The sequence below is a fragment of the Engystomops pustulosus genome, chromosome 5 (genome assembly GCF_040894005.1).
Source record: "Engystomops pustulosus chromosome 5, aEngPut4.maternal, whole genome shotgun sequence".
NCBI classification, from domain to species: domain Eukaryota; kingdom Metazoa; phylum Chordata; class Amphibia; order Anura; family Leptodactylidae; genus Engystomops; species Engystomops pustulosus.
The window spans coordinates 82376658-82404451 of NC_092415.1; the positions used below are offsets into that span (position 1 = coordinate 82376658).

At 43.0% G+C, this 27794-nt stretch overlaps 1 protein-coding gene across 2 annotated transcripts; it reads left to right on the forward strand.

The window, feature by feature from the left end:
* Nucleotides 1-362: 362 nt before the first annotated feature.
* On the forward strand, nt 363-18667 carry NQO2 (N-ribosyldihydronicotinamide:quinone dehydrogenase 2). Of its 2 annotated transcripts, XM_072152486.1 has the most exons (6): nt 366-631; nt 2414-2578; nt 10910-11040; nt 12031-12144; nt 16636-16737; nt 18233-18667. In XM_072152486.1, the coding sequence occupies exons 1-6, from the start codon at nt 625-627 to the stop codon at nt 18404-18406; spliced, it is 693 nt and encodes a 230-aa protein (XP_072008587.1). In that variant the 5' UTR covers nt 366-624; the 3' UTR covers nt 18407-18667. The 2 variants fall into 2 exon arrangements, with proteins under 2 accessions (XP_072008588.1, XP_072008587.1); XM_072152487.1 differs by lacking the exon at nt 16636-16737 and having other exon boundaries at nt 363-631.
* Nucleotides 18668-27794: the final 9127 nt, after the last annotated feature.

Sequence of the window (27794 nt, forward strand, 5' to 3'; positions counted from 1 at the left end):
GGATGCGAGTATAGGATAGTGAATGTATGAGTGTAGAACTTTATATGTGTGTATATGTCTGTAAAAATTTGCATATATCTTTTAAAGGGGAAGGGGGGCCCCATGCAGAAATCTGCTATGGGGCCCAGCCACTACTAGTTACGCCACTGATTGTCACTATGCTGCTAACCTCTCTTGTAGTAGGGTCTAAACAATACACAGCTCTGAACAGGCTATTGTTACTAAGCTGCTTACCTCTGTGGTAATATTGGGCATAAATCACACAAAGCATGCACTATTTATTGCCACTTGCGATAATCACCAACTGTTCAATAACACATTAAAATTCTATCCAAGAGGAACTGATGTGCACAGCTCTTGTTTCCTAGGGAATGCAATTCAGCATGAAGTCGAAAAGACTAAATTAAATCCTGTTTATGCATGCTCTGTATGCGGGATGGATGGATAAGCCTGGGATATCCTACCTCCTGGCTTTGTCTGCACTAACTACTCTATTGACAATGCTGAGCATGTTAAATTACTAACTAAGAGAACAGACTGGCTGCCTTTTCTACATTTCACACCTTGTACAATTAAACGACTAATAGTTGACAAGAGTCAATTTGCAGAGAACAGATTCTTAAAATGTCAGGTAAGGAAACAATGGAATCAGAGGGCTAGGATCCTTTTTAACCAGTGGGTATAATTTCAAAAGTATAATTTTAAAGTGGTATCACATGGATATTTTGCTGTGTCATAACTGCAAAGATGATTCTGTTTATGAATTGCCCATCACCACTAAATTTAGAAATGCTTGCATAATGCTATTTTGTAATGTATTACATTGTGTGTGTGTGTGTATAGGGGGGTTATAGATAAAACGGTTAGTTATTATTGTATTTGTTGTTTTTGACACAAGAAGAATATTTATATGACATTATATATATATATATGAGTTTTTTAATCCATTTCTGCATTATTATAATATCACACAATGCTAAAACCAGACGATGTGTGGTAGAGCTGTCACTATACTGACTCTATACTGACTCTGCTACATATCAGGGAGAGAAGAACTCTGTGCATCGGAGTTCAGACCCCAGTAGAGTGATCAGTGCATGGCACAGCACTTGTCATGTCCCTGGTCACAGACCGATGTGAAATCGGTCTTATGGTTGTTTCACAATGGCGAGTGTATTGCACGTCCGTTCCGTTTTGTCTCTGTGTTGCTTCCGTTTTGTAACTGTAGCCTCAAATAAAACTGAAGTTTTATTTGCGTACCTATAGACTTCTATTGCCTTCCGTGATCCGCATCAGTGAAAAAATACAGGCTGGTTTCAAATTATTTTGACCAGTAAAAAAACACCCATATAAATCAATGGCTCAGTAAGTCATCCATGAAAATTACTGAATCACAGATGTAAAAAACAACACCAATGTGAAAGAGCCCTAATGTGATTTCTGATTGTCCAATCAGATCCCTAGCTGTACAACTGTGGTCTGTCATGGCAGCTAACGGCCCTAACATCGGCAGCCTTGCAGGTTAACCCCTGAATGCCGCAGCCCTTTTTCGTTTTTGAGTTTTAATTTTTCACTCCCCACCTTCAAAAATCTATAACTTTTTTATTTTTCCATGTACAGAGCTGTGTTATGGCTTATTTTCTGAGTAACAAATTACACTTCAAAATGCTGGTATTTAATATTCCATGGCGTGCACTGGGAAGCGGGGAAAAAAATTCCAAATGCAGTGAAATTGGTAAAAAAATTGCATTTGCGACGTTTTCTTGTGGGCTTGGATTTTACGGATTTCACTGTACGCCCCAAATGACACGTCTACTTTATTCTTTGGGTCGGTATGATTACGGGGATAACACATTTGTATAGGTTTTATAATGTTTTCATACATTTAACGGGGTTAAACATAGTGAAAAACTGTTATCATATTTTGGACGCGGCGATACCTAATGTGTTTATGATTTTTACTCTTTATTTATATCAGTTCTAGGGAAAGGGGGGTGATTTGAGTTTTTAGGGTCTTTAATTATAATTTTTTTTAGACTCCCTAGGGTACTTTAACCCTAGGTTGTCTGCCCAATCCTATCATATACTGCCATACTACAGTATGGCATAATATGGGGATTTTACTCCTCATACATTACAATGTGCTGATAGTTTTAACCTTAGCACCTTATACGTACACACTGTTGTGTGCCCCCTGAAACAGGATCCATTCCTTATTTAGCTGTTAATGGCTTATTTTGAATGAAAAGAGACTTTCTAAAATTATGAAAATTAGCGCAGCTCACCCCGTCGGCCATATATACGTCCCCCATGTGTGTGAATGCAGTTTTTTGACAGGATTAGTAACTGCCTCACTAATTTATCAAATGTAAAATGTTATGTTTTCTTTCTCTCATATCACTCTCCTTCATAGGCAAAAATGTTCTGATTGTGTATGCTCACCAGGAGCCAAAGTCAATGAACGGTTCATTGAAAAATATTGCAGTTGATGTCCTAAGTAAGATGGGATGCAGTGTCACTGTCTCTGACCTATATGCAATGAATTTTAATGCAGTAACAACCAGAAATGACATTGCAGGTATGTGTTATACAATAAATAAAAACCAACTGAAAACATATGCAGACATTTGTAAGGATTGAAAATACAGGAACACATGGTTTAAAACCTCAACTAAGCAAAGGTTAAATGGATCCTGTCAGTTAAAACTAACCCGCAATATACCGTATTTTCCGGACTATAAGGCGCACTTAAAAGCATTGGATTTCCGTGGAAATCCAAAGTGCGCCTTATAGTCCGGTGCGCCCTATGTATGGCGCTGGGCACAGGGCAGCGGACCATACTTACATAGGTCCCCGCTACCGGAGACAGCAGATCTCCAGCGGGAGATCTGCTGTCTCCGGTAGCGGGGACCTATGTAAGTATGGTCCGCTGCCCTCCTCCACCTCCCCCTCACCTTCCCCGCTCACCTTCCCCGCGTTCCCCGTCGCGTCTCGGCGTCTCGTCGCCACGTCACGTCGGGTCTCCGCCACGCCCCCGGACCTCCGCCACGCCCCCGGCCCCCGCGCCTTATAGTCCGATGCGCCTTATATATGTAATTATTACATATATAAGGCGCATCGGACTAATGCGCCTTATAGTCCGGTGCGCCCTATAGGGCAAAAAATACGGTATACAGATATCTTTGAAAACTGCTATTTTACAGAAGTACAACTATCCCTATATTGTTCCTTCCTATGCCTGTAAAGTTCCATAGTGTGTTCTTAGAGTGTCTTCCTCCAGAACTAAAAGACTACCCGCCATTTGCAGGAAAACCATGGTGTGAAGGCGAGTATATTTCTTTTTTTTGTAATCTGTACTGCAAGTATGCAGAAGGGAGAAACCAAAGGGACATTTGTTAAAGAAAAAGGGGGCACATGTTAAAAAAGGTATCTTTTTCCTGTGGAACATGTGGTTGGCTGGGTTAATATATCTTTAAAGTACAACCATATAGGGCCATTAGGCCAATTTTAACCCTTAAGTACCTATTAAAATTTAACTTTTAATTCCTTGTCTATTCATAAAATAACGAAAAAATGTGACTCAGTACTATGTTGTTTTAAAATTATCAGGGGTTCGAGATCAGCCTATTTGTGGATATCTCTTTTTCCGATCAGGTTCCTATAGGGCTGTCTTTTTTGGCTTGTATTGTCCTCTATCGCTGTGGATAGCGTTCAGACACACATTCAGCACTCTGACATAGGAAGTTAGTAGGGATGGGGAGAATTTTAGGATTGGGGTAGGGTAGTTCACATCATACATGCATGCATTCCACCTGTCTACCTCTTTCCCTCTTTGATTTTCCCTATAGAGTCGGTGTCCCGATCCTCTATGCCTCTAAGCTATCTCTCTGCTTGGCTGGTCTCGTGCCCTGGATTTAAAACCTAGCATCGCCCCCCCCCCCCCGACATGTTTCGCCACCTAATGTGGCGTCCTCAGGGGTTTTGGGGCTATTGTACTTAAGGGTTAAAATTGGCCTAATGGCCCTATATGGTTGCATGTTAAAAAAGGGACACTTGATTACTTCGCAAAATAAAAAGGTCAATGTTGGTTCTGATATGTAGTACAAGAGCACTTTTTTAATGGTTTTATTTATGCAATTTAAACCCCTAAGCACATATGGACGTAATAGTACATCCCTGTGGGAAGATACTTCCCGCACAAGATTTTCTATTAAGTCCAGCTTCTTGACTGGCTCACAAACGGAGCCAGCACCGGAAGCAGCGGGTGTCAGCTCTATATCAGAGCTGACACTTTGCTCCACTCAAAGGTGTTATGACCCTATTCTGGGCAGCCCCAAAGTCTGCCAAGTGCCCGGGGCTGCCTGATGTTCCAACGATGTTCCTGCCAGATGGGCATGCCAAACAGCTTACTCTGCTCTACAATAAATGAAGTACTGGAGAGCAGTGTACTGGACCAGCATCGCTGGTTCAAGTTCAAGTAAAGAAAAGTTTGAAAAAAAGTTTAAAACATTAAAATAAATAAAAAAGTAAATAAATAAAAATATAAGCCCCTCATATAACACATTCCCAAACAAACACTTCATAAAGTATAAAAACCACAAAAACACAAAATAACCCATATATTTGGTATCAACGTGTCCGTAACACTCTGTATCATAAAACAGAATCGTTATTGGACCCACACAGTAAACGCTGCAAAAACCCCAAAAGAAACATTCCGAAAATAGATAATTTTTTTAATTAATACCCTTAAAAAATGCTCTAAAAAGTGATTAAAAACAATTACGCACAGTAAACTAAGACCAAAATAAAACTCTTCTCGCAGCCCTTAACCAGAATCTGGTAAACCGAAAAATAAAAAGTTATGCATCTGAAAGATGGTGACGCTAAAATGAACAAGATTTTGCCCAACTTCGTTTTATTAAGGAAAATTGAATAAAAAATACAAAAAATCCCACATATTTGGTATTGCTGCGTCCGTATTAATCTGTATAATAAAACAGAATCATTAGTGGACCAGCACAGTGAACCACGTAAAAAAGAAAAAACACAAAAACCTTTACGAAAAAAGATAATTTTTAATTAATACCCTTTAAAAATGCTCTAAAAAGTGTTATTTCATAAGCTAGGGAGAGATATCAGGGGTCTAGTCAAAGTTAGGAGTATGTCATTCGCAAACAACGTCAGTTTGAATTCTTTATCTTTTATACAGAAACCTTGTATATTTGGTGCATAATAACTGCTAGAGGCTCTATACATAAAACAAAACGAAGGGGAGACAGGGGACATTCCTGCCTCATACCGTTCTTAATCTGGATGGGTGAAGATCAAGAATGTGGCAATTTTATGGTAGCCGTTTGTAAAAACGACTTCTGTATGCCTACATGTCTTAGGACCTGAAGCATGAAGGACCAATTCAGCCTGTCAAAGGCCTTTCCTGCGTCAAGATTAAGAAGTAAGGCCGGTTTATCCATTTTACTCACTGCATCTATAAGGTCCACTGCTCTCCTCGCATTGTCCCCACCCTGACGGTCCGGAATAAACCCAACTTGTGGATTAGTTGTGTGAGCCACTGTATTAGTCGACTGGCTAAAATTTTTGTGTAAATCTTAAGGTCAGCATTGAGGAGTGCAATTGGTCTATAGCTGGTGCATTCCCCTAGATCAGTGATGGCGAACCTTTTGGAGACCGAGTGCCCAAACTACAACCAAAATCCACTTATTTACCGTGAAGTGCCAACTCGGCATTTTAAGCAGTATTCAGTCGTAGCGGCCACCAGTACAGCTGAAAGAAGGAGGGCAAATTCAGACTCTCATTGTAGCCTCTCTCCAGGGTCTCTCCAGGTCTTGAGAGGAAGAATGGTGGGTCCAGCAGGAGGACCTCCAAAGATAATGCAGCCCAGTCCACACCTTCTCACTTTTCCCACAGTTCCAAACAGCCAATGAAGTGTCGCTTTAAAATAGCGCTGAGAGCGGCATCTCTTTAGTTGCCTGGGACTGCAGGAAGATTTGGTGGATTTGGCCCTATTTGGTGAACTCTGTCCTGGGGTGAGTGCCCACAGAAATGGCTCCGAGTGCCACCTCTGGCACCCGTGCCATAGGTTCGCCACCACTGCCCTAGATCTTTTCCTGGCTTAGGGACTAAGGTGATTTATGAATGTGTTGTGACCTGTGAGGGTGTGTCGTCCATCATGTAGGCATTAAACACATTATGGGGTAACAGGACTTGTAGAAGCGTCTGATAATAAAGATATGTAAGACCATCAGGTCCAGGTACTTTCTCGTTTGGTAAGTTTGTTACCCCATGCTCAAGCTCCTCCGTTGTAATGGGGGCATTAAGTAGTTTGATGGCTTCTGCTGGGAGCGAGGTAAGGAGCAGGAGTCTAGAAACCCATTCAAAAGTGTCTCTCTCTCCGCCTCCAAATGGGGAATGGTGTCTAGTAGGGAGTACAGCTACGAAAAGTATTTGTAAAACTGTCCCGCTATCACTGTTGTGACATGCAGTAGGGAGCCCTTGCTGTCTCGTATGACATGTGGAGCCTGATGGACCCTCTTCTCGCATAGCTGTTGAGCCAGGAGCATATGGCCCTTGTTACCCCTTTCATAGAATCGCTGCCTAGAGAATGTCAGCAATTTTTCTACCTGTTTGAGTTGGAGTTCCCTAAGTAGCTCTCTAAGTTCTATTAATCTTCTCAGTCACCCTGTATTAGGTCTAGCGATCATACTTGCTTCCATAGCCGCTATGTCTGTTCTTATTTCTAGCTCCTGTCGCATTCTATCTTTTTACTCCATGCTCCATGGTCTATACCAGTGATGGCGAACCTTGTAGAGCCTGAGTGCCCAAACTTCAACCAAAAGCCACTTATTTATTGCAAAGTGCCAGCACAACAAATTAAGTCGTAATTTATTTCTCCTTGTTCTTTGACAACTTTCAATCATTCAGACTCCTAAAGACACCAACACAGTTGAAAGGAGGAGGGCAAATTTGCCTATCATTGTAGGAAGATTTTATAGGAACATTCTTTGAGTCCTGTTTGGTGAACTGCATGCTGGGGCGATGGCCCGGGTGCCCACAGAGAGGGCTCAGAGTGCCGCCTCTGGCACCAATGTCATAGGTTTGCCACCACTGGTCTATACAGTGTCCCCGCTTTACTGCCCCGTGTGCATCCCACAGTATACATTGGGATTTCACCGTGTCTACATTAAAATGTAAATATAAGTGCTGAGGTAAGAGCTTCTCATGTATATGGGACGTGTGTTGGAAGTCATCCCTCAACTGTAGTGTCACAGGGACGCGGTCTGACCACGAGATGGAAACCACCTCACATTTCGCAGCATACGCAAAATTTGGGTACCTCCAAAAAAATTATCAATGCGGTTATGGGTTCCATGGGGTGGGGAGAAGAACGTAAACAACTTGTCTCTAGGTCTGCATACTCTCCATGAGTCATACAAAGTAAAAGCCTTACCAATTTACAAAACGTAGTAGCCAAGTCAATGTGGGATCTGCTTACTGGGGCATTTGCAATCGCTAGTCTGTTCATTGATTCTGAAAAGATGAGGTTGAAGTCTCCTCCTACTAATAGCGGGGGAGATAGTAATTTAGAGATCTTGTTCAGAACTTTTCTTAGGAACCTAACTTGGGAGGAGTTTGGGACGTATACGTTACAAAGATGGATTTGGGTTTCCGTTTAACACACCTCGTAGAATTATATTAGTCACAGGGTACATATGAAGGTAAATGTGCACTTGGAATCATAATGCGTCTCCTGTAAGAAGACTACATCCACCTTATGTAACTTAAGTTCTTTAAGCAGCAGTCTTTGTTTTGCAGGAGAGTTCAGTCCCTTAACGTTAAGTGTGAGGAGTTTGACCATATAGCAAATAGTAGCAGTGTCTTACCCCAGATGAGAGTTACCAGTTCTATCTAGTCCTGACTTCAGCTCTAGGTGTTCACAGCCCAATCGGCAGGCAGAAATGATCTTGTCTTTGCCTTCAGCTAGCGTAGGCCTCAGATGTTCGCAGTCTTGGGAAAAGAGTCAGGCAATTTTCTGTTTACTGTGTCCCAACTAGGATGTCTGAGAAAGATGGGGAAAGGGGAGGGAGGGGTAATCACAAGACAAAATTTAAAATTAAGACAATACTAACTCAGTATATATACTCAGAGGAAAAAACTAAATCACTTCCCTCTGTTGAGTGCTAATACCAAACACCCTGGGCTCCTAAAGAGAGGAGCCCAATTATGGCCCTTAGTGAGGAGGTATACTTCACCAAAGCCCCATTCTACAGATTCTATTACACAACTATCAATTCAAAACCAACTGTTTGTTAACTAAATCTGTTATAGGAAATGATATGGCGCCATCAGGATGTATAATATCAGCACCCATTTATGGTGCTAGTAATTCCCTTTGATGAACAGAACGTCGATTCGAAAATTTTTTGCAAAGGATACCACTGCATAAAGAAAGTGTCCTTTAGGGAGGTAGCCCTCTTTGGGTGGGTACTCAATTTCCCAGTAGCTCTCTTTTGGTGGGTACTAAATTTCCCAGTCACGTATGTCTGCCACTGGTATGTCCCATGTGTTGCAAAAGAATTCCAGATCATAGAAAGTTTGCAGGGTAGCAGATCTTCCTTCTTTAATTGTTGTAAGGGCGAACGGGAATCCCCATTTGTATAGTATACCATGTTGTCTCAGAGCGTCCAGTAGGGTGCGTAGGTGGCTTCTTTTTTGCAAGGTTATCCAGGAAAGGTCCTGGTGTAACTGAACTTTTTTCTCCCCTAAATCCCACTTCTCAGTGTTTTTTGGCTGCCGTCATTATACGCTCCTTAAGTTCAAAGTCTTGTAGACCGCATATATAACTCTTGGGTTAGCGGTGGATGATTCTGATCGCAGATCAAACTTGATCTGTATAGAATCGTTCTCCTGGACTGTTGAGAACAGAGATGTTAGGGTAGCTTTTACATCCTCTCTTCCATTTGCTTCCGGGACTCAGTATTTCCGTACTCTTATATTGTTCCGTCTACCCCTATTATCTAGATCCTCTAGGTGTCTAGACAATTCCCTCAGAAAATCAGTGCGAGAGGCTACCGTCATCTGTACTTGCGACATAGTATGTCTATTTTCATATCTTGCTGTTTCCATACGACCTGCCATGTTTTGGAAGTCCTGTCGCATCTCAGTGATCTCAGACTTAAAGGCATCTTTCACCTTAGCAAGGAGCATCTTAAAATCCTCTTTAGTAGGAAGATTCTGTAAATATGTCTGCAAAGATGATGGGGCTTATTTACTAAGGGCGCTGGCTTTCACACGACAAAAACGGGGGGGCAGGGCGTCGGACAATGCGATGGATTCTAACTGCGGCATTTAACATTTACATTTGTGTTGCAAGCCAAGCACTTACATGCACCCGAAAGAAGAAGGTGAACTCCGGATCGGGGATTGCGCAGGACTGGGTAAGTAAATGTGCCCCGATATCTCCTGCAATGATGGTGGGCCCCTGTATGTAATTAAGGGGATGAGGCCCATACAGGGGAAGGTTCTTGGTATCTAGTAAAAGACAGAGTAGCCCCTACATCTTCATCCTGCATGTCTTCTGGGCCCGCAGCTCTTTGTGGTTTTGGGAGGTGGGGGGAAGCAATGTGAGAGCCATGTTAAGGCACCGCTTATGCGGCCATATGTATGTTTTCCCTTGGTTTGTGGAGCAAGGCCTGGGGAGGATGCAGCTGGGCCTCTGGCACCGTGTTTCAGCTTTTCCAGCTCATAGTCTGGGGGCTGCACTTTTTCTCATGTTGCTTCTACTGACTGAGGGGAAGGTCCTCCAGCTGGGGGCTTTTGCTGTGTGTCCGGGGCTCTCTGCCCACATGTTGTTGCCATGTTACCTTTCTGCAGGGGTGGATTAGCGGGGCCGTATTGCCTGGTGGTGCTGTGGGAGACATACTTGTCCCCTGCTCCTCCGCATCTCTCTTTGCCTCCTCTCCTTTTATGAAAGATGGCGCTGGCACGTGCGGAGCGTAGACCACTGACGGGGGGAATCGGTCTAAGGTACCGGTTCAGGGATTGGGTTTTCCCCCGGGACCTCCTCTGCTGTGGAGCTGTTGGTTTCTGCTCCTTCTCGGAGCATCTCTGGAGCTTCGGTACCAGTGGGCTCTGCTGTAATCGGGTGGAATTGGCGTCAGGGACCCGTAGCTGAGGATTCAATTGGCCATCTTAGATGGAGGCTAGCCATGCCCCCTCAGGATTTTAATGTTCTGATGAGTTTTATATTTGCATTTCAGTGACATCATGCTCTGTTGTGTGGGTGAGCAATCTACACCTTTTCTCTTTACTAGCAAATATTTTTCACATTATGGTTTTAGCCCATATGGTTCTGACCTCATTCTCCTAACTTTTTCATCAGCCCTATGTGCTTGTTGTTGCATTATTCAGCGTGCAGTGAAAAGGGAAAATGCACACTTAAGCTATTGTTTTTGGCTACACGATATAGGCCACATACAGATGGCCGTGTGATCCCTGTGTCTGATCCCAGGCGTAGCACACAGCCTGGAGCAAGAGGGAGAAGAGGTGAGCGCTCATCTTTCCCCTCTCCATAAAAAGACACAGTGAGCTCACCGCTCCAGGACCAGGTGCCATAGACCTCAAGGGGGCTGTGATCTGATGATGCCCCGATTATGGTCCTGTGACCATAGCACTATTTTTTTACACATAAAATACTGATAGTTCATGACCATCCCAATATAACTAAACTACACCAGTACATTTGCTCTCCTAATAATTGTTAACCCATCAATACCTCCTACCACATTTTTCAAAAGTTTTTGAAAAAAACAATACAAACATTGATGCGACATCCAGTCAGATTCCAGTTCTCATCTCTCATACTGTATCATTATATATTTCTTTTTAACAGGAGACCTATGTAATCCTCAGCATTTTAGTTATGGAGTTGAAACAATGGAAGCTTATAAGAAAGGATGCTTATGTGAGGACATCCTTAAGGAACAAGAAAAAATCACTGAAGCTGATCTTGTCATTTTTCAGGTGATTACAGTATATGAATGAGTCTATAATTCAGGATGTCTCAATAAACTTTGACACTGTCAAAACATTTAGACAAGATTCACAATTGTTATAGGTATTTGTATATCCCATTGATAATAGAATAACAGGCCCTCAGCATCATGCAGAGATTTAATTTAATTTTGAATAAAACATTTTAAGTTTAAAATATGTAGTTTTATTCTTTAAAGCAGTTCTTTGAGGTAAATACATCAATGGTTCCAAAAAGAAATGAAAAATATAAAGCTAAGACATGTCCTAAGTGCATGTCATTTAGGAATACCAATAAAGATTTCCTTTAAGCGTAATCTGATGGACTATAACACTTTGATACACAATGACCTCTACAATTAAAATGATATTTAAAACATGCTGTAAATGTTGAAGAGAAAAAAAACAACAAAAAGAATCAGAATTTCTTTTTCTCTATTAACAACCCCTCATAAAATGTTAATGAGTTAATCAATCAGCCCTATCTACATCTCATCCCCCTAAACACAAACAGCTGTAGAGGTACATTGACCAAAGAAACACAACAAAAAAATTGGGGGAATTCATCAAGAATGGAGTTTTAAAATCCAGTCTCAGAATTCCCCTCAGAAGCGCTCGGGAGCCTATATCTACTTGGAGGCTCCGGCCTCTTAGTAGATACGGGAGCAAAGCACCAAATCGGGTCTAATACAAAGCCTGATCTGTCCAAGGTTTTTGCTACAGTAAATCTGGTAGGCCGGGCATTCCCAAAGTGGATTGTGGGTGAGAGAGGTGAGGGGTAGATTTATGTGAAATTAGTGTGGAGGGTTAGATTTATGTCCTTCTCTGCCGAAAAAAGAAGGCATAATGAATCTCACCAATTGTGATTTAAAAAACTGATTTAATTGTCATTGAAGTTATGAAACAAAAAACTCTTCATATTGGGTATCACTGTAGGCCTGCCCATATATTTCATTTAGTATTGTGCTTAATTGTTTCTAGTTTCCTTTGTACTGGTTCAGCTTCCCTGCTATCATGAAAGGCTGGATAGATCGATGCTTTGTGCAAGGCTTTGCTTTTGACTTCCCAGGGTGTTATGACACCGGATTACTTAAGGTATGTTCTACTGCATTACACAATGTGGAAAATGTTAATGTTTGTCACAAAATATGTGCATATAAGAGGTTGGCAGTTTCTAGAGTTCATTTGTTGCTGTGTATTGACCCAGTATAGGCAGAATTTAGAGATTTTAAAACAATACATCTACACTCACCAGCCACTTTATTAGGTACACCTGTCCAACTGCTCGTTAACACTTAATTTCTAATCAGCCAATCACATGGTGGCAACTCAGTGCATTTAGGCATGTAGACATGGTCAAGACAATCTCCTGCAGTTCAAACCGAGCATCAGTATGGGGAAGAAAGGTGATTTGAGTGCCTTTGAACGTGGCATGGTTGTTGGTGCCAGAAGGGCTGGTCTGAGTATTTCAGAAACTGCTGATCTACTGGGATTTTTCACGCACAACCATCTCTAGGGTTTACAGAGAATGGTTCGAAAAAGAAAAAACATCCAGTGAGTGGCAGTTCTGTGGGCGGAAATGCCTTGTTGATGCCAGAGGTCAGAGGAGAATGGGCAGACTGGTTCGAGCTGATAGAAAGGCAACAGTGTCTCAAATCGCCACCCGTTACAACCAAGGTAGGCAGAAGAGCATCTCTGAACGCACAGTACGTCGAACTTTGAGGCAGATGGGCTACAGCAGCAGAAGACCACACCGGGTGCCACTCCTTTCAGCTAAGAACAGGAAACTGAGGCTACAATTTGCACTTTGGCTACTTTCAGCAGGATAATGCGCCATGTCATAAAGCTGGAATCATCTCAGACTGGTTTCTTGAACATGACAATGAGCTCACTGTACTCAAATGGCCTCCACAGTCACCAGATCTCAATCCAATAGAGCATCTTTGGGATGTGGTGGAAAGGGAGATTCGCATCATGGATGTGCAGCCGACAAATCTGCAGCAACTGTGTGATGCCATCATGTCAATATGGACCAAAATCTCTGAGGAATGCTTCCAGCACCTTGTTGAATCTATACCACGAAGAATTGAGGCAGTTCTGAAGGCAAAAGGGGGTCCAACCCGTTACTAGAATGGTGTACCTAATAAAGTGGCCGGTGAGTGTATGTCACAATGTTGCAAATCTAAATGTTAATATAAACACAAGAACAATTGGCTAGACCAGAAACTATTTCACTGCATATAGCCTTGTTTGCAAATAAAGATAGATAAATAAAGGAATAGGCTTATGTGTGTGGGGTTGATCTGTTAACAATGTTGCAAACCTAGTGTCAATACATACACAATGATAAGCTGGCTGTGTTAAAAATACATCACCACATACAACCCTTTCCTTTCCCAATATTAGAATCCTCCCCCTTCACAAGATATAGGGGAGAACCATTTTTCTGGACAAGCTAATAATATTAAAGATTCTAAAAATATTTTTGGGGGACACATTAGCTTAGCCCTTTGTCCCAACACAGGAATATACGTGTATTACAGTAAAAGTTCCTCAAACATTTAGGGGTTATATTCCACATTTTTAATTAGTATTTAATAAAAGTAAAGTATTAACTACAGTCACACCTTCCCTTCTTTCCCTGTTTCCCCTTTAATTTTTGTTCATATTTTGGTGGTGTACACCTTTGAGTGTTTTTTTTCAGATCAGTTTTATCCCTTTGAAAAATATTCAAGATTAAAAATAACATCAATAAACTCAGCAAGTATAGAAAAAAAGAAAACCAGGGTCTCCAAGCACGCAACGGATACCACAAATTACAAAATTGAGGGAACAGACAGTCTTCTTGATTCCATGTATATCGAAGGCTGCCTTGTGCGTGCGCACTGCATGACCGGGGTAACCCAGAAGTACTGTGAGTTTGCGCATGTGTGGACGTATTTTTAACGTGAGATAGGGGTGTTGGCTTCCATCTAGATGCCAAATCCCTCGTGTTATGAGTAAGGATTTTTTTTACATTTTCGGATAACAGGTTTTTAAGAAGACAATCTTCTCCACTAGTTACCCCTAAAGATATGCGTGGGGACTATACTCGCCTCTCATTTACTTTTCAGTTCCGGCATGCATCTGGAATATGCTTTTTTATATTATTTCTGCTTGTCTAGCAGCTTTTACACTTAAAGCTCATTTACATGGTCATTTATTGCCTACTGTTACTCTCCATTAGTACATTTATATACACATATACACTCACCGGCCACTTTATTAGGTACACCATGCTAGTAACGGGTTGGACCCCCTATTGCCTTCAGAACTGCCTCAATTCTTCGTGGCACAGATTCAACAAGGTGCTGGAAGCATTCCTCAGAGATTTTGGTCCATATTGACATGAGGGCATCACACAGTTGCTGCAGATTTGTCGGCTGCACATCCATGATGTGATCCCCCGTTCCACCACATCCCAAAGATGCTCTATTGGATTGAGATCTGGTGACAGTGGAGGCCATTTGAGTACAGTGAACTCATTGTCATGTTCAAGAAACCAGTCTGAGATGATTCCAGCTTTATGACATGGCGCATTATCCTGCTGAAAGTAGCCATCAGATGTTGGGTACATTGTGGTCATAAAGGGATGGACATGGTCAGCAACAATACTCAGGTAGGCTGTGGTGTTGCAACGATGCTCAATTGGTACCAAGGGGCCCAAAGAGTGCCAAGAAAATATTCCCCACACCATGACACCACAACCACCAGCCTGAACCGTTGATACAAGGCAGGATGGATCCATGCTTTCATGTTGTTGACGCCAAATTCTGACCCTACCATCCGAATGTCGCAGCAGAAATCGAGACTCATCAGACCAGGCAACGTTTTTCCAATCTTCTACTGTCCAATTTCGATGAGCTTGTGCAAATTGTAGCCTCAGTTTCCTGTTCTTAGCTGAAAGGAGTGGCACCCGATGTGGTCTTCTGCTGCTGTAGCCCATCTGCCTCAAAGTTCGACGTACTGTGCGTTCAGAGATGCTCTTCTGCCTACCTAGGTTGTAACGGGTGGCGATTTGAGTCACTGTTGCCTTTCTATCAGCTCGAACCAGTCTGCCCATTCTCCTCTGACCTCTGGCATCAACAAGGCATTTCCGCCCACAGAACTGCCACTCACTGGATGTTTTTTCTTTTTCGGACCATTCTCTGTAAACCCTAGAGATGGTTGTGCGTGAAAATCCCAGTAGATCAGCAGTTTCTGAAATACTTCTGGCACCAACAACCATGCCACGTTCAAAGGCACTCAAATCACCTTTCTTCCCCATACTGATGCTCGGTTTGAACTGCAGGAGATTGTCTTGACCATGTCTACATGCCTAAATGCACTGAGTTGCCGCCATGTGATTGGCTGATTAGAAATTAAGTGTTAACGAGCAGTTGGACAGGTGTACCTAATAAAGTGGCTGGTGAGTGTACATGCCACACTTAAATCCTTGATTTTGATGGGTGTCCCATAGATCAGTGCGTGTGTTAGTGCTGGTATCCCTAGCAATCACCCTTTTTGTGGACGGGACAGGTACAGCTCCTTTAAAGGGAACCTGACAGCAGAAATTGGACTAACATACCACTACCAATGTGTTGTCAAACAGCTTTACATGATACTTTTATGTCCAGTGTGGTGACATCATCCAGCAAATAAACTTTGAACTGGGATGTAAATTGGTTATATCACAAAATTTCAGCATCAGAAAACAAAACTGTTCAAGTTGCTCATACCATATCAAAGCTAAGCTTTCATTTTCAAACTTCTGTGGGGCAATAATGCTGAGCTTTGATTATTTGCTATGAGCTATGAACTAGAACAATTTTACTCATAGACTCTTGTGAAAAATCTCCCCCAGCGGTCTGAGAATTTACCACGAAAGTCAGGCTCTCACTCCCCAGAGTAACTTCTCTCCTGTGCTTGACCTCATGCACAAGGCTTCAGCAGATCCGGTAATTGATGTCCCTGGATGCAGGAATATTAATTACAGTGAAGGGGCATTCTGTAGCTGGGAGAGTTCAGTCCCAAACTCCCCACCTCCTTGATTTTATCCAACCATATTTCCATATGACTTCAGATGCTAGAAGAAGGACTAACAGCTGTCATTGTGATATATTTGGAGTAATATAAGAAAAGTCTTGTCTAATGTTGAACTAACTTTTAGACCGTTTTATCCGTCAGATGTCTTTCTGCTAGGGAAGCCTGTTTCTTAATTCATTCCTATGAGACTCATACTGAGGCTCTTAAAGTAAACATAGAGAAAGTAATTTCATGTCCGTACATATAACAATGTGTCAGTTGTAGGGTCTTATTGCTGGTCACGTGATTTAGCACACAAAGGCTAAATAATTTGTAACACATATGTAGCACATACAACCAAAAAGCTATCCAGTGGCTGCACAATTTTGTGTGTAAAGCATCAGTTTTATATGTAATATTTGTTGACCATAGGTCACTGGGGTGGGAAGGGTTCTCAGCTCAATGCAGGTAGCTGCACCATTGGTGCTTTGTGTGTTGTGTTGTTACCGATGATCAGTTGTCCACAATTGTTGTGTTCCTTAGGGTAAACGAGCTATACTTTCTTTTACAACTGGTGGAACAGAACACATGTTCAGTAGCGAAGGCAAAAGTGGTGACATCAAATACCTTCTATGGCCAATTCAAGTAAGCATTGAAAATATAGGTTGCTATTCTTTTAATGGAAAACTATCACTTGGGTAGTCATGATTTAAACCATATATACTTATCGGGTTTCAATTAGGGAACACATTTTCATTAGGCTTTAACAGCAGGACAGCTGCTACTTAGCGCCTGGCGCTCCTGTGCAAGTAACACTGGCTGCCCGGGGCTTCTTTATCTCCTAGGTGCTTCTTTATCTCCTAATTATGCATGCCTCCATGATTTCAATTTACAGACAATGCCTCCCACCCCTCGTGACATCACCCAGCGCTTAGGAAGTCTCGCGCATGCGCATTGTTCTTCCCTTCTGAGTAGCCGCCTCTGCCGGCTTACTTTTGCAAGACATTCAGAGAGCCGGATGACGTCACCATAGGTTCCAGGATTATTAACAGATTAGACTATAGGAAGGCAGGAGATATCTACCATCAGATCTACTTCTGATAGTAGAGTTCTCATGGTAAGTTTCCTTTAACACAGAGGTTTACTCACTGTGGGTACTTTCTTAAAATTTGACTGTAATTTGAAATCATTTTCTATATTGTGCCTGCTGTGGCCATTCTCTGGCTTTTAAGGTCCAATGTTTAAGAACTATGCATTTAAATGGTATCTGAACTGCAGTACACTCTCTACATAGTTGAAGGAGATTGTGTACTTTTTAAGCCTGTCTCCTTGCTGACATAAAGCGAACCTGTCACCAGGAATTTAACTTTTATCTGGTAACAGGTTCCAATAGCCTCTGATATGCTGATTTAAAAAAATGATTTTGTCAGCATTCTGAATAATTTCAGTAGTTTATTTTACTGCCTGAGTATGAGTGTGAAGGAGAAGAGACTGACACAGGCACAAAGGCTGCAGCAGCCCCCCTCCCCCGGACTCACCATATACTATTATAAACTATTGAAATGATTCAGTATGCTGACAAATGCATTTTTACATCAGCATAGCATATGCTATTGGAACCTGTCACCAGGAATGACATTTTTAGCCGGTGAAAAATTTAAGAATGGGCAATCAATACTGAAGTCCCAGAAAAAAAACTTTAACTACTTTGTATGTAGAAAACAAAACAAACATTTAGTACTGTATATTTACATATTGTTAGATAAATATACAGTACGCTTTTAAGATCAGATAGTACAAATATACAGTCAGAGGACCTTTATGTCAGATTCACACATAGTAACATGGGCCAAGTTTTTGTGACCAAATTCATACCTGTGTATGGTCCTCTTCTATTATATTTTGTCACTAAAACAAAAGTCCATTGATTTTTATGGGCTTTTAATGGCTTCCACTAGTGCCCACTCAAATAATGGAAGCCCTAGTGGAAGTGCTGCATTGAAATAATTGATATTGTAACAGATCTGTTTTAGTGGCAAAGGGTTATATTGGAGGTACAAACGCAAGTGTGAATGTGGCCTTTTAGTAAATAAAGAAATGAGATGCATGAGCTAATAATACTTATTTTTACTTTCCGCAGCATGGCATAATACACTTCTGTGGATTTCAAGTTCTTGCCCCTCAAATATCTTATGCACCAGAGTATGTGAGTGAAGAAAGAAGAAAAGAAATGCTGCAAAACTGGTCTCGAAGGCTAAAAAACATATGGAATGAAAAACCTATAGATTGTACACCACCTTGGTACTTTCACTAGAGCTTATGTTAAACAACAGACCATCTGTTTCTCTACATAAAAAGGTGGTAAAGGGATTATGCAGAGAGAATCAAAGTTTCTTGGGATTCTTGGTGTCAGTGATAATTATAATGTAAAGAAAACATGGCCCATGTTGCTGACACTGCAGGATGATGTTATTGAATAATACCTCAACTAATTACCTTATGCTTATTGATTGGAACAATCTGTGGTTAAGTCATCTTGCATGATAGCAAATAAAGCTGCTTTTATATGACAACCTCGGCACTAGGAAAAAAGTATACCTTCTTTAACCCTTTCACTGCCAGTCATTTCTGGCAATTTTGTTGTGTTATTAGCCAGAGCAATTTTTACAAACAGAAAATATTTACTTTTACATCTCCTTAATGTAATAGATGAACATGTGTAGAGTTCAGAGATACCTCATAGTCATATGTTCACATAAATCATCATCGTAATACCATTAAAACTGAAATAACTAAATATCTTTCAGATTAAAAAGTAAAGGTACGCCTAAAAATATATACCGTATTTTTCGCCCTATAAGGCGCACCGGACTATAAGGCGCATTAGTCCGATGCGCCTTATATATGTAATAATCCCATATATAAGGCGCATCGGACTATAAGGCGCGGGGTACGGGGGCGTGGCGGAGGTTCAGGGGCGGAGCGGAGACCCGACGGGACGCGACGCCGAGACGCGACGGGGAACGCGGGGAAGGTGAGCGGGGAAGGTGAGGGGGAGGTGGAGGAGGGCAGCGGACCATACTTACATAGGTCCCCGCTACCGGAGACAGCAGATCTCCAGCGGGAACTGCAGACCACGCGGCAGAAGTTGTTCGTGCCGCGTGGTCTGCAGTTCCCGCTGGAGATCTGCTGTCTCCGGTAGCGGGGACCTATGTAAGTATGGTCCGCTGCCCAGCGCCATACATAGGGCGCACCGGACTATAAGGCGCACTTTGGATTTCCACGGAAATCCAAGGCTTTTAAGTGCGCCTTATAGTCCGGAAAATACGGTATGTTTTTTGAAAGCAGACAACCAGGCAATTGCATTTGCCTTGATTAACAATTGACAGCCTAGACTTCCGGTTCCGGCGCGGAGATGTAAGGAAGCAGGAACGGAGCTCCCGCATACCACCCACAGATAACCCGCAACAAACCGGCCGTTCGGGCACTCACCCCAGTCCAGACGGTGGACATTGACGGCAGACCAGCTGCTGAGCACCGCAACGCCGACGCGGACGGGATCGCAGTCCGCTACTAGAGGAGGCAGGGAGACACGTGGCGCACAAGCGGCAAGGGGCCGTGACAGCAGCAGGGAGTAAAGGGCAGACACCAGCAGCCCAGCGGAGTCCGGGATTAGACAAGCCCAGAAGCCAGCCTGGGACACCGGGAACAGAACCTGCAGGCTGACAGAACGCCATACCACGAGCAGCCACGTGGCGCAAAGGCGCGAAACTACGGCGCAGAACAGCAGAGGTGGGGGAGGTAAGCTGCATCCCAGCAGTGAGCGTCAGATAGATCGCTGACAAGATGATTCTACCACAGGGCACCCCTCAAAGTCTCATAGGGTACCCCTCAAAGTCCCTCAAAAGGGACTCCCTCAAAGCTAGACCGAGGGCTCCAGAACCCCCCCCCTCTCCTCACCCACTCCTGACCGGCAAAGGCATCAGAAACAGGTAGCCACTAAGCCAACCAGAACAGCCCGGCTCCCCAACACAGAGAAGCAAATAGAGCTCCCTTTCAATATACCCAGGAAGCTTCAATACCACTTAGGCGAGCCTAACTTCATATCTCAGGGGGATAACAACAACTAACCCGCTCCAACAGCAACGGCGAGCTGTTACGCAGACACCAGGGCAGACCCGATCTACGTACTTGCACATCCATTCCTACTGAAAGCACAGTGCATGGAGAGATACCTACTACGGAGTGCACAAAAGAGCAAAGCGGGCAGCCCCCAAGAAAGCGCTTCTGAGTCTCTGAAACAACAAGGTGCGACAATAATGTCCTCCCAAGACACGTTAATAGACTCCCAGAATGGGAAAGAAAGAAACACGGAAGAACTCGCAGCGGCCGCACCAACGACTGAGACAGTAGAACCTCTGCTACTAGCTCCACAAATGAACTATCAACTACTGGCAGCAGAAGTAGTAGCAAAATTGGCCCCGGACATACAAAAAGCACTGGAAGCTTCCATGCAAGCGGCAATACAGTCACTCCAGAAAGAAATATCGCAGCAAGCTACGCAATTGCTAGAAGTGGAACAGAGAGTAGCCAACACAGAGGATGCACAAGATGAAATAAAATGCCGGATGGAAGATGTCACTTTAGAGGTGAAACGTTTAACTGAAAAGCTGGATGATGTGGAAAACCGTTCCAGGAGGAACAATTTGAGACTGGTAGGCCTACCGGAATCAGTCCCACCGGGAGAGCTTCAGGCCTTTTGTGAATCGGAACTGCCCAAAGTGTTGGGAATAACAGGCAGATGCAGAGTGGAGCGGGCACACAGGCTGGGCCCAGACCCAAAACTGACCAACTCGCAGCTCTCAAGCAGGGACCTGGACAAGATAAGACCCCGTCAAGTCATAATGAGATACCTTGATTTTAATGACAAGACCGATATCATCAGGGCCTTCCGCCAGCGCAAAAGACCGTTGCTGTTCAGAAACTCCAAACTGCTCTTGTTCGAGGACTACTCGGCGGAAGTCACAAAAAAAAGGAGAGCATTCAGCAATATTTGCACAGCCTTGGTGGGGCAACGGATAAGATTCCAACTAGCCTTCCCAGCAACCTTGAGGGTTTTCTACGACGATGGCTCCATGGGAACATACTCAACACCCAAGACAGCAGAAGAGGCACTCCTGAAACACAGAGTTCTCTCCTCCTCCCAATTAAGGGGAGAAGGGGGGAGAAGAGCTACTTCATCATCGCCACCCAGATCCCAGAGACGCCGCTTCAGGAGTCGAGATTCAAGAGCATCTTCCCCAGAGATTGGACGTAATGCTTCGCAAGCATCAAGAAGGGCCTGATCGTGGACTATCGGTAGTGGTGGGGTAAGATATGCAAAGCACCGTAAGGTGCACCACACAACATAGATTTGTGAACATAAGCAACAGCCATGTAGCTTAAAGTTAGGAAAAGTGTTAAAGCATTTATATAGATCCAGTTCAGGGGTGGTTACGGCCCTGAGGAGCAAACACACATTGATTCGGGGGAGGCAGCTGGTGGTGCGGCCGATACCAGGACAATTCTTGTTGGACAACCTCAGGACTGTGGGTCTGGACGGCCCGAGATACAGGGAGGGGTGGCCGAGATGCTCCTTACACTCCGAAAAAAGAGAGGTCCAGAAGCTCAAATGGGGGCCTATTCACAGCCGCCACAATGGCTAGGTTTGGGCAAGGAGGGGAGGAAATGTTTGTGTTATTATGTTATTCTGTTAAGGGTTCAATGTATTATTTTGTATTGCTATGATGCTAACATACTCCAACTGTTAATTCCTGGAAATTATAATCATGCACTGATCACAACTAGCCCTTGGGGGAGACCTAAAAAACAACAACTACAACAACAAAGAACTAGGCAGTGCAATAGGGGGGCCCATTACCTATACTCCTTGATGAAAATACATAACATACTTTTATCCCACCTATTACTGACATAGTCATCAGCTAATGAGAATTATAACATGGAATGTGAAGGGACTAAGATCTCCACAGAAGCGAACCAAAATCCTGAGGCATCTAGGACGGGCTCGTCCAGATATTGCACTGCTCCAAGAGACCCATCTAGGAGACGAGGATTTTTTTCGACTCAAAAAATTCTGGGTGGGACAGGTAATGGGCTCTCCAGCACAAAATGGAAAAGCAGGAACACTTATCTTACTTCACAAAAATTTTGCGGGTAAGGTCATAAACCAAACCTGTGACACAGAGGGTAGATGGGCAAGAATTCAGGTAGAGTACCATGGAAAGATGTGGGCTATATATAGTGTTTATGGGCCCAACGACTCTAACGGTCCGTTTTTCAGCAATTTGACCAATACGCTACTAGGGGACGGAAAAGACTTGGTCATTGTGGGAGGGGACATGAATGCGGCTTTGTCTCCCGATGAAGACCGCAAGCGAAATAGACCAACTTTTAACGTAAACAGGCCGCACACGCGATCAAACGACCAAGCTTTACCGGTCTTCATGACACGGGCAAGACTAAATGATGCATGGCGATTAACGCACCCAGATACCAGGGAGTATACCCATTACTCACACGCGCATGACTGTTGGTCGAGAATTGATTATGTCTTGCTCTCAAATAAATCGTGCCAGCGGCTCCTACAGGCACAGATAGGTGAAATAGCCATCTCAGATCATTCCCCAGTTCAGGTAGAGCTACACAATACATATCCTAAAGGAACAGATATTTTATGGCGGTTTCCCACATTTCTCACAAAAGACGACACATTTAACAAAATACTGGAAGGATGGTGGGAGGAGCATGCAGCAGATAATGGGAACCCAGCAGATGACCCTGGGGCTTTCTGGACGTCGGCGAAAACAGTTATTAGGGGTAGACTTATGGCCTATGTAGCCAGCTTAAAGAAAAAGGTAGAGATAAAATACGCAAAGGCTAGTGCGACATTGCGTGCTGCTTATACAACCTACCTAAATGGGGCAACACAGGCAAGCAAAACAGCGTGGGAAGAGGCAAAATCTGACTATGATTTATGGCTTGATAGGAGGGAAGAAATTTACCGCCAATCCTATGAATCTGAGCTCTTCCGCTATGGAAACAAATCAGGGCGTTTACTGGCTAGGCTAGCAAAGGATCAATATAGGACCGCTCACATCCACGCACTACGCACAGCAAATGGTAGCCAAACTACTTCCCCGAAGGAAATAAATAGTATTTTTCAGAATTTCTACTCAAAATTGTACACTGAAGAAAACAGGGGAGAGGGAGCAGCAAAATCCTTCTTAGAGGGGATTAGGCTCCCGAAACTAACCCAAACACAATTAGACACTTTAAATGCCGATATTATCCCAGAAGAAATAGACAGAGTCATAGGAGGTCTAAAAAATGGAAAAGCCCCCGGTCCAGATGGGTACACGGCAGAATTTTTTAAGGCCATTAAAAACAAGATAACCCCTATTCTGGCACCTTACTTTAATAGCCTACTGCGCGGGGAGGCGCTTCCTGTTCACTCGAAAACAGCATACATAAAGCTGCTACCGAAAGAGGGGAAAGACTTATTAAACCCAGGTTCATACCGCCCGATATCCCTGATAGACCAAGATATAAAATTACTTTCTAAAATTATGGCAGATAGACTTTCGCAATATATGCCGGGGTTGGTAGGGAAAGCCCAAGTGGGATTCATAAAAGGGAGGGCAGCAGTGACCAACATTAGAAAAGTACTGACGGTTCTAGATAGGGTTCAGACTTACCCACAGCCAGGAGAGCATCCAGTATTGGTGGCCCTTGATGCCGAAAAAGCTTTCGACAACGTCAGATGGCCCTGGCTGTGGGTGGTCCTACAAAAATTTGGTATCACAGGGAAGTTTAACACATACCTTAAGAACCTATATAATACTCCAATGGCACGCATACACACGGGTGGTTTTCTCTCTCCTCCCTTCGAACTCCAAAAGGGCACACGACAGGGTTGCCCGCTGTCCCCGCTGTTGTTTGACCTGGCTCTAGAGCCACTGGCTAGAACACTAGAGGACTCTGACCTCTTTGACGGCATTAAAGTTGGAACGCAGGAAGTGAAGGTGGCATTGTTTGCGGACGATGTTGTTCTCTTTCTCTCCAACCCTAAACACCAACTGAGGAAGGTGTTCGACCATATAGGAGAATTTGGAAAATTTGCGGACTTCCATATTAATGTTTCAAAGAGCGAAGTTCTAGACTTAAGTCCAAATCATAGGGACACAGCTTGGCCCGAACCGGAACTGGGCATTAAGCTAGCCAACACCCATCTGACTTATTTAGGAATCCACATAGGACGGAGCCCGACCTCCATTTATACGCTTAACTACCCCCCCCTTATACAAAAAATAATAGCGGAACTGGCACGGTGGCAACAATTGCCTTTAACAATGATGGGAAGGTGCCACTTAATTAAAATGATTCCATTTCCCAGACTACTATACCCACTACAGACTATCCCTGTGCTATTAAAACATGTGGACGTGAATAAAATAATGAAAGCCTTTCAAACTTTTATTTGGAGAGGGAAAAGACCGCGCATAGCTGCAAGAAAATTAATGCTAGGAAAATGGGAGGGAGGGGTAAACTTACCAAACATAAGGGGGTATAACCTGGCATGCCTCTTTCGTCATGTACGTGACTGGGTACATGGAACAGGACAGTTTTCCAATGTAGAGCTGGAGCAACAATTGGCAGCACCAAATGACCTAGGGGCTCTTTTGCACACAAAATACAATAGATGGCCCACAATTGTGAAAAAGTCAATAGTCCTGAGAGACACGATGATAGCGTGGAAAGAGGTTAGAAAGTTGTATACCCTCCCCTTCTTGCTCTCCAAATATATGCCCCTCTGGTGCCACAGGGAATTTACACCGGGTATGGAGAGTGTTCTATATCGCCCATGGAAAGAAAAAGGGATTAAGAAAGTGGGAGACCTATTCCACGGGACGGAACAACGCTGGCTAACTGAACAGGAGTTACAACAACAATACTCACTGACTGGCTGCGTGTCATTCACATATCACCAATTACATAACTTCTTAAAAAACAGGGTAGTGGATGTAACTAGGGAAGCGGCCGAAACGTCCTTCTCTGCGCTGCTGGGTACCCCGCAGAATACGCGTTCCATATCTACACTGTATGGGAGCCTAAAGAATCACATGCTTAAAGGAGCACAGTTGACAGTGGGAAAATGCTGGTCACGAAAATTCCCAAATAGGGAAGTGTTGGAAGGTAGCTTAAAGGGTTGGGCCAAAATACGTAAATGTGTACGGAGCGAACAGTGGAGGGAGACCTTTTTCAAAATCCTGCATCATGCTTACTATGGCTTTAATTTACCTAAAACGCCCGCGAAACCTGATAGGATCACTGAATGCCCTAAATGTGCCACACCAAACACTGATGTATGGCATGGCCTATGGCAATGCGAACACTCACAGAATTTTTGGATTTCAGTTAGGGAACATATCAAAACACACTGGAGGATTGACTTACCCATGGACCCTCTACTTCTTATCTTGCATGATGAGGAAGGGGAGGAAGATAGGGAAGAGATTATAACCCTACGCTTAGATATACATGCCTTTTTATTGGTAGCAAAAAGATGCATGATGGCGCATTGGATACAGCAATCCATACCAACAATGTCAGAACTTATAGCCCAAATGAGGTACCTGATACGAATGGACAGGTTAGAGACCCTAAGACATAAAGATAAGCAAACAAAAGGATTTTTCAAAAAATGGAAGACTTTTATTACCACACATATGAATAGAGAAGAAATAACAGAGTTGGTCTCACCATTCCGCCTGACACAATGGTATAACACAGAACAACTCAAAGGCACCTTAGGAGCCTTACAGGTGTAATGAGTTTCGAGATGAAAATCGCATTATGATGCGCCCTCCTCTTGGGAGATCAAGTAGGGGGTCCATGGGAGTTTCATAGGGACGTCTCCCCCAGGGGCAACACACCCTAAGGGCTTATTGCCAACCGGAAACAGACAGCACAGTGATCAATAAAAACAGGAGTATTTGTAAAGCATTTTCAATTCCAAGAAATGTACACTGACATATATGGCACCTATGCTATACGGTTTTATGTTTATGTATATGTATATGTTCTTTTTGTTTTTTTTTGAAAACCAAATAAAATGTGTTTTAAAAAAAAAACAATTGACAGCCTGTACCACCCTCATGTAACTCAATACACAACATCAACAAGAATTTACTCTCCCAGAAATGCTAAAACAAAAACCATGCCAAATTTGGTTGCAATTCACAAATGTCTTTAAAAATATATTATACACAAAATAAGAAGCTCCCAATTTGTAAAAATATTTTTTTTCAGAAATCACCGCCTACCATGTATACAAATAACTTTTAAATTTATACACACTACCAACTTCATGCAACTTTGCAGCAAACAGTAATAAAATGCAAAAATTACATGAAAATTCTACATTTTCTCTAAAATATATAAATACAGAATACTTGTATGAAGAAAATATACTTTCCTAAAAACAGTAAGATGTGTATATACACCAAAATATGCAGCAAAGGGAATTTTAAATCCACAGAGGGGGGCAAACATTTTTTGTAGAAAAAAGAGCTTCACAAAGATATATTATTGTAGGCTCCCTTACACAACGGTAACCCAAATAAAAACCTATGTATCCATAAACCAAGCTAATGAGATATCCAAAAGCACTTTAAGATGTGCGCCATTGTAAAAGCCATGCAATAACAGAACCCTCTGCAGTTCATAAGAATTTGAGAGAGAACGCCTTAACATAGGTATAAATAATGGAGGGATGATGTGAAATAAAAACTTTTCAGGAAAGTATGTGTGTTTTTTTGTGTTACATGCAACTTTTTAGATAAGTTCTGGGTCATAGTGGTAATGTGGTGTAGCCACATTAAGAGACTCCTCATGACAGTGCTAAGCAGCCAGGAGGTTGATTTTTCTTCCCACAGCTAGCGTCTTTCTCACCCCTCCTTCCTGAGAGATTGGTTAATGATGTAGCAGAGCTAAGTCACACATAACCGCTGTCCTTCTCACCCCTTGCTCAGGAATTCCCTTCACCCTCACAGAGGTCTCTCTCTCTACAGTATCCCTAAGTACTAGTTCGGTATCTACAGCATAGTGGTAGCAGTGAGACCTGTCAATCAGGAACAGGGTGGCAGGGCAGTGTAGAGAACAATGCATATGCATGGCTCACTGTGATTGGAGTCACTTCAGGTAAGATGCATATAAGTTTACAAACGTTATTTTTAAAATTGCAGCCGTGGAAAGGAACCATTTAGGGATAAAGGCAATGCTTTTTAATTATATATCTTATGAAGTGTTCTTTTTGGGTGGGATAATTAGAATGTCAGGTTCCTTTTAACTATATTACTGATGTCAAAGCAAATACAGAAGTATGTCTTTCTCAACAGCTAAGGGTGCATTCACACGCGGTATGTCCGCCATGTGGGCAAACCACCGTGTGCTGGAGAGGAGGAGGAGGTGGTGGTCCCTCCTCCCTCCATAGAAAACGGCGGCGTAAGGCCGCACACTCACAAAAAGATAGAGAATGCTTTATCTTTTTGCGGTGTGCGCCCCTGATCGGTGCCACACATGTATCGCCGCCGTGCCGCTATTGCCGTCTATGAACCCTAATACAGGAAATGCAGCAATAG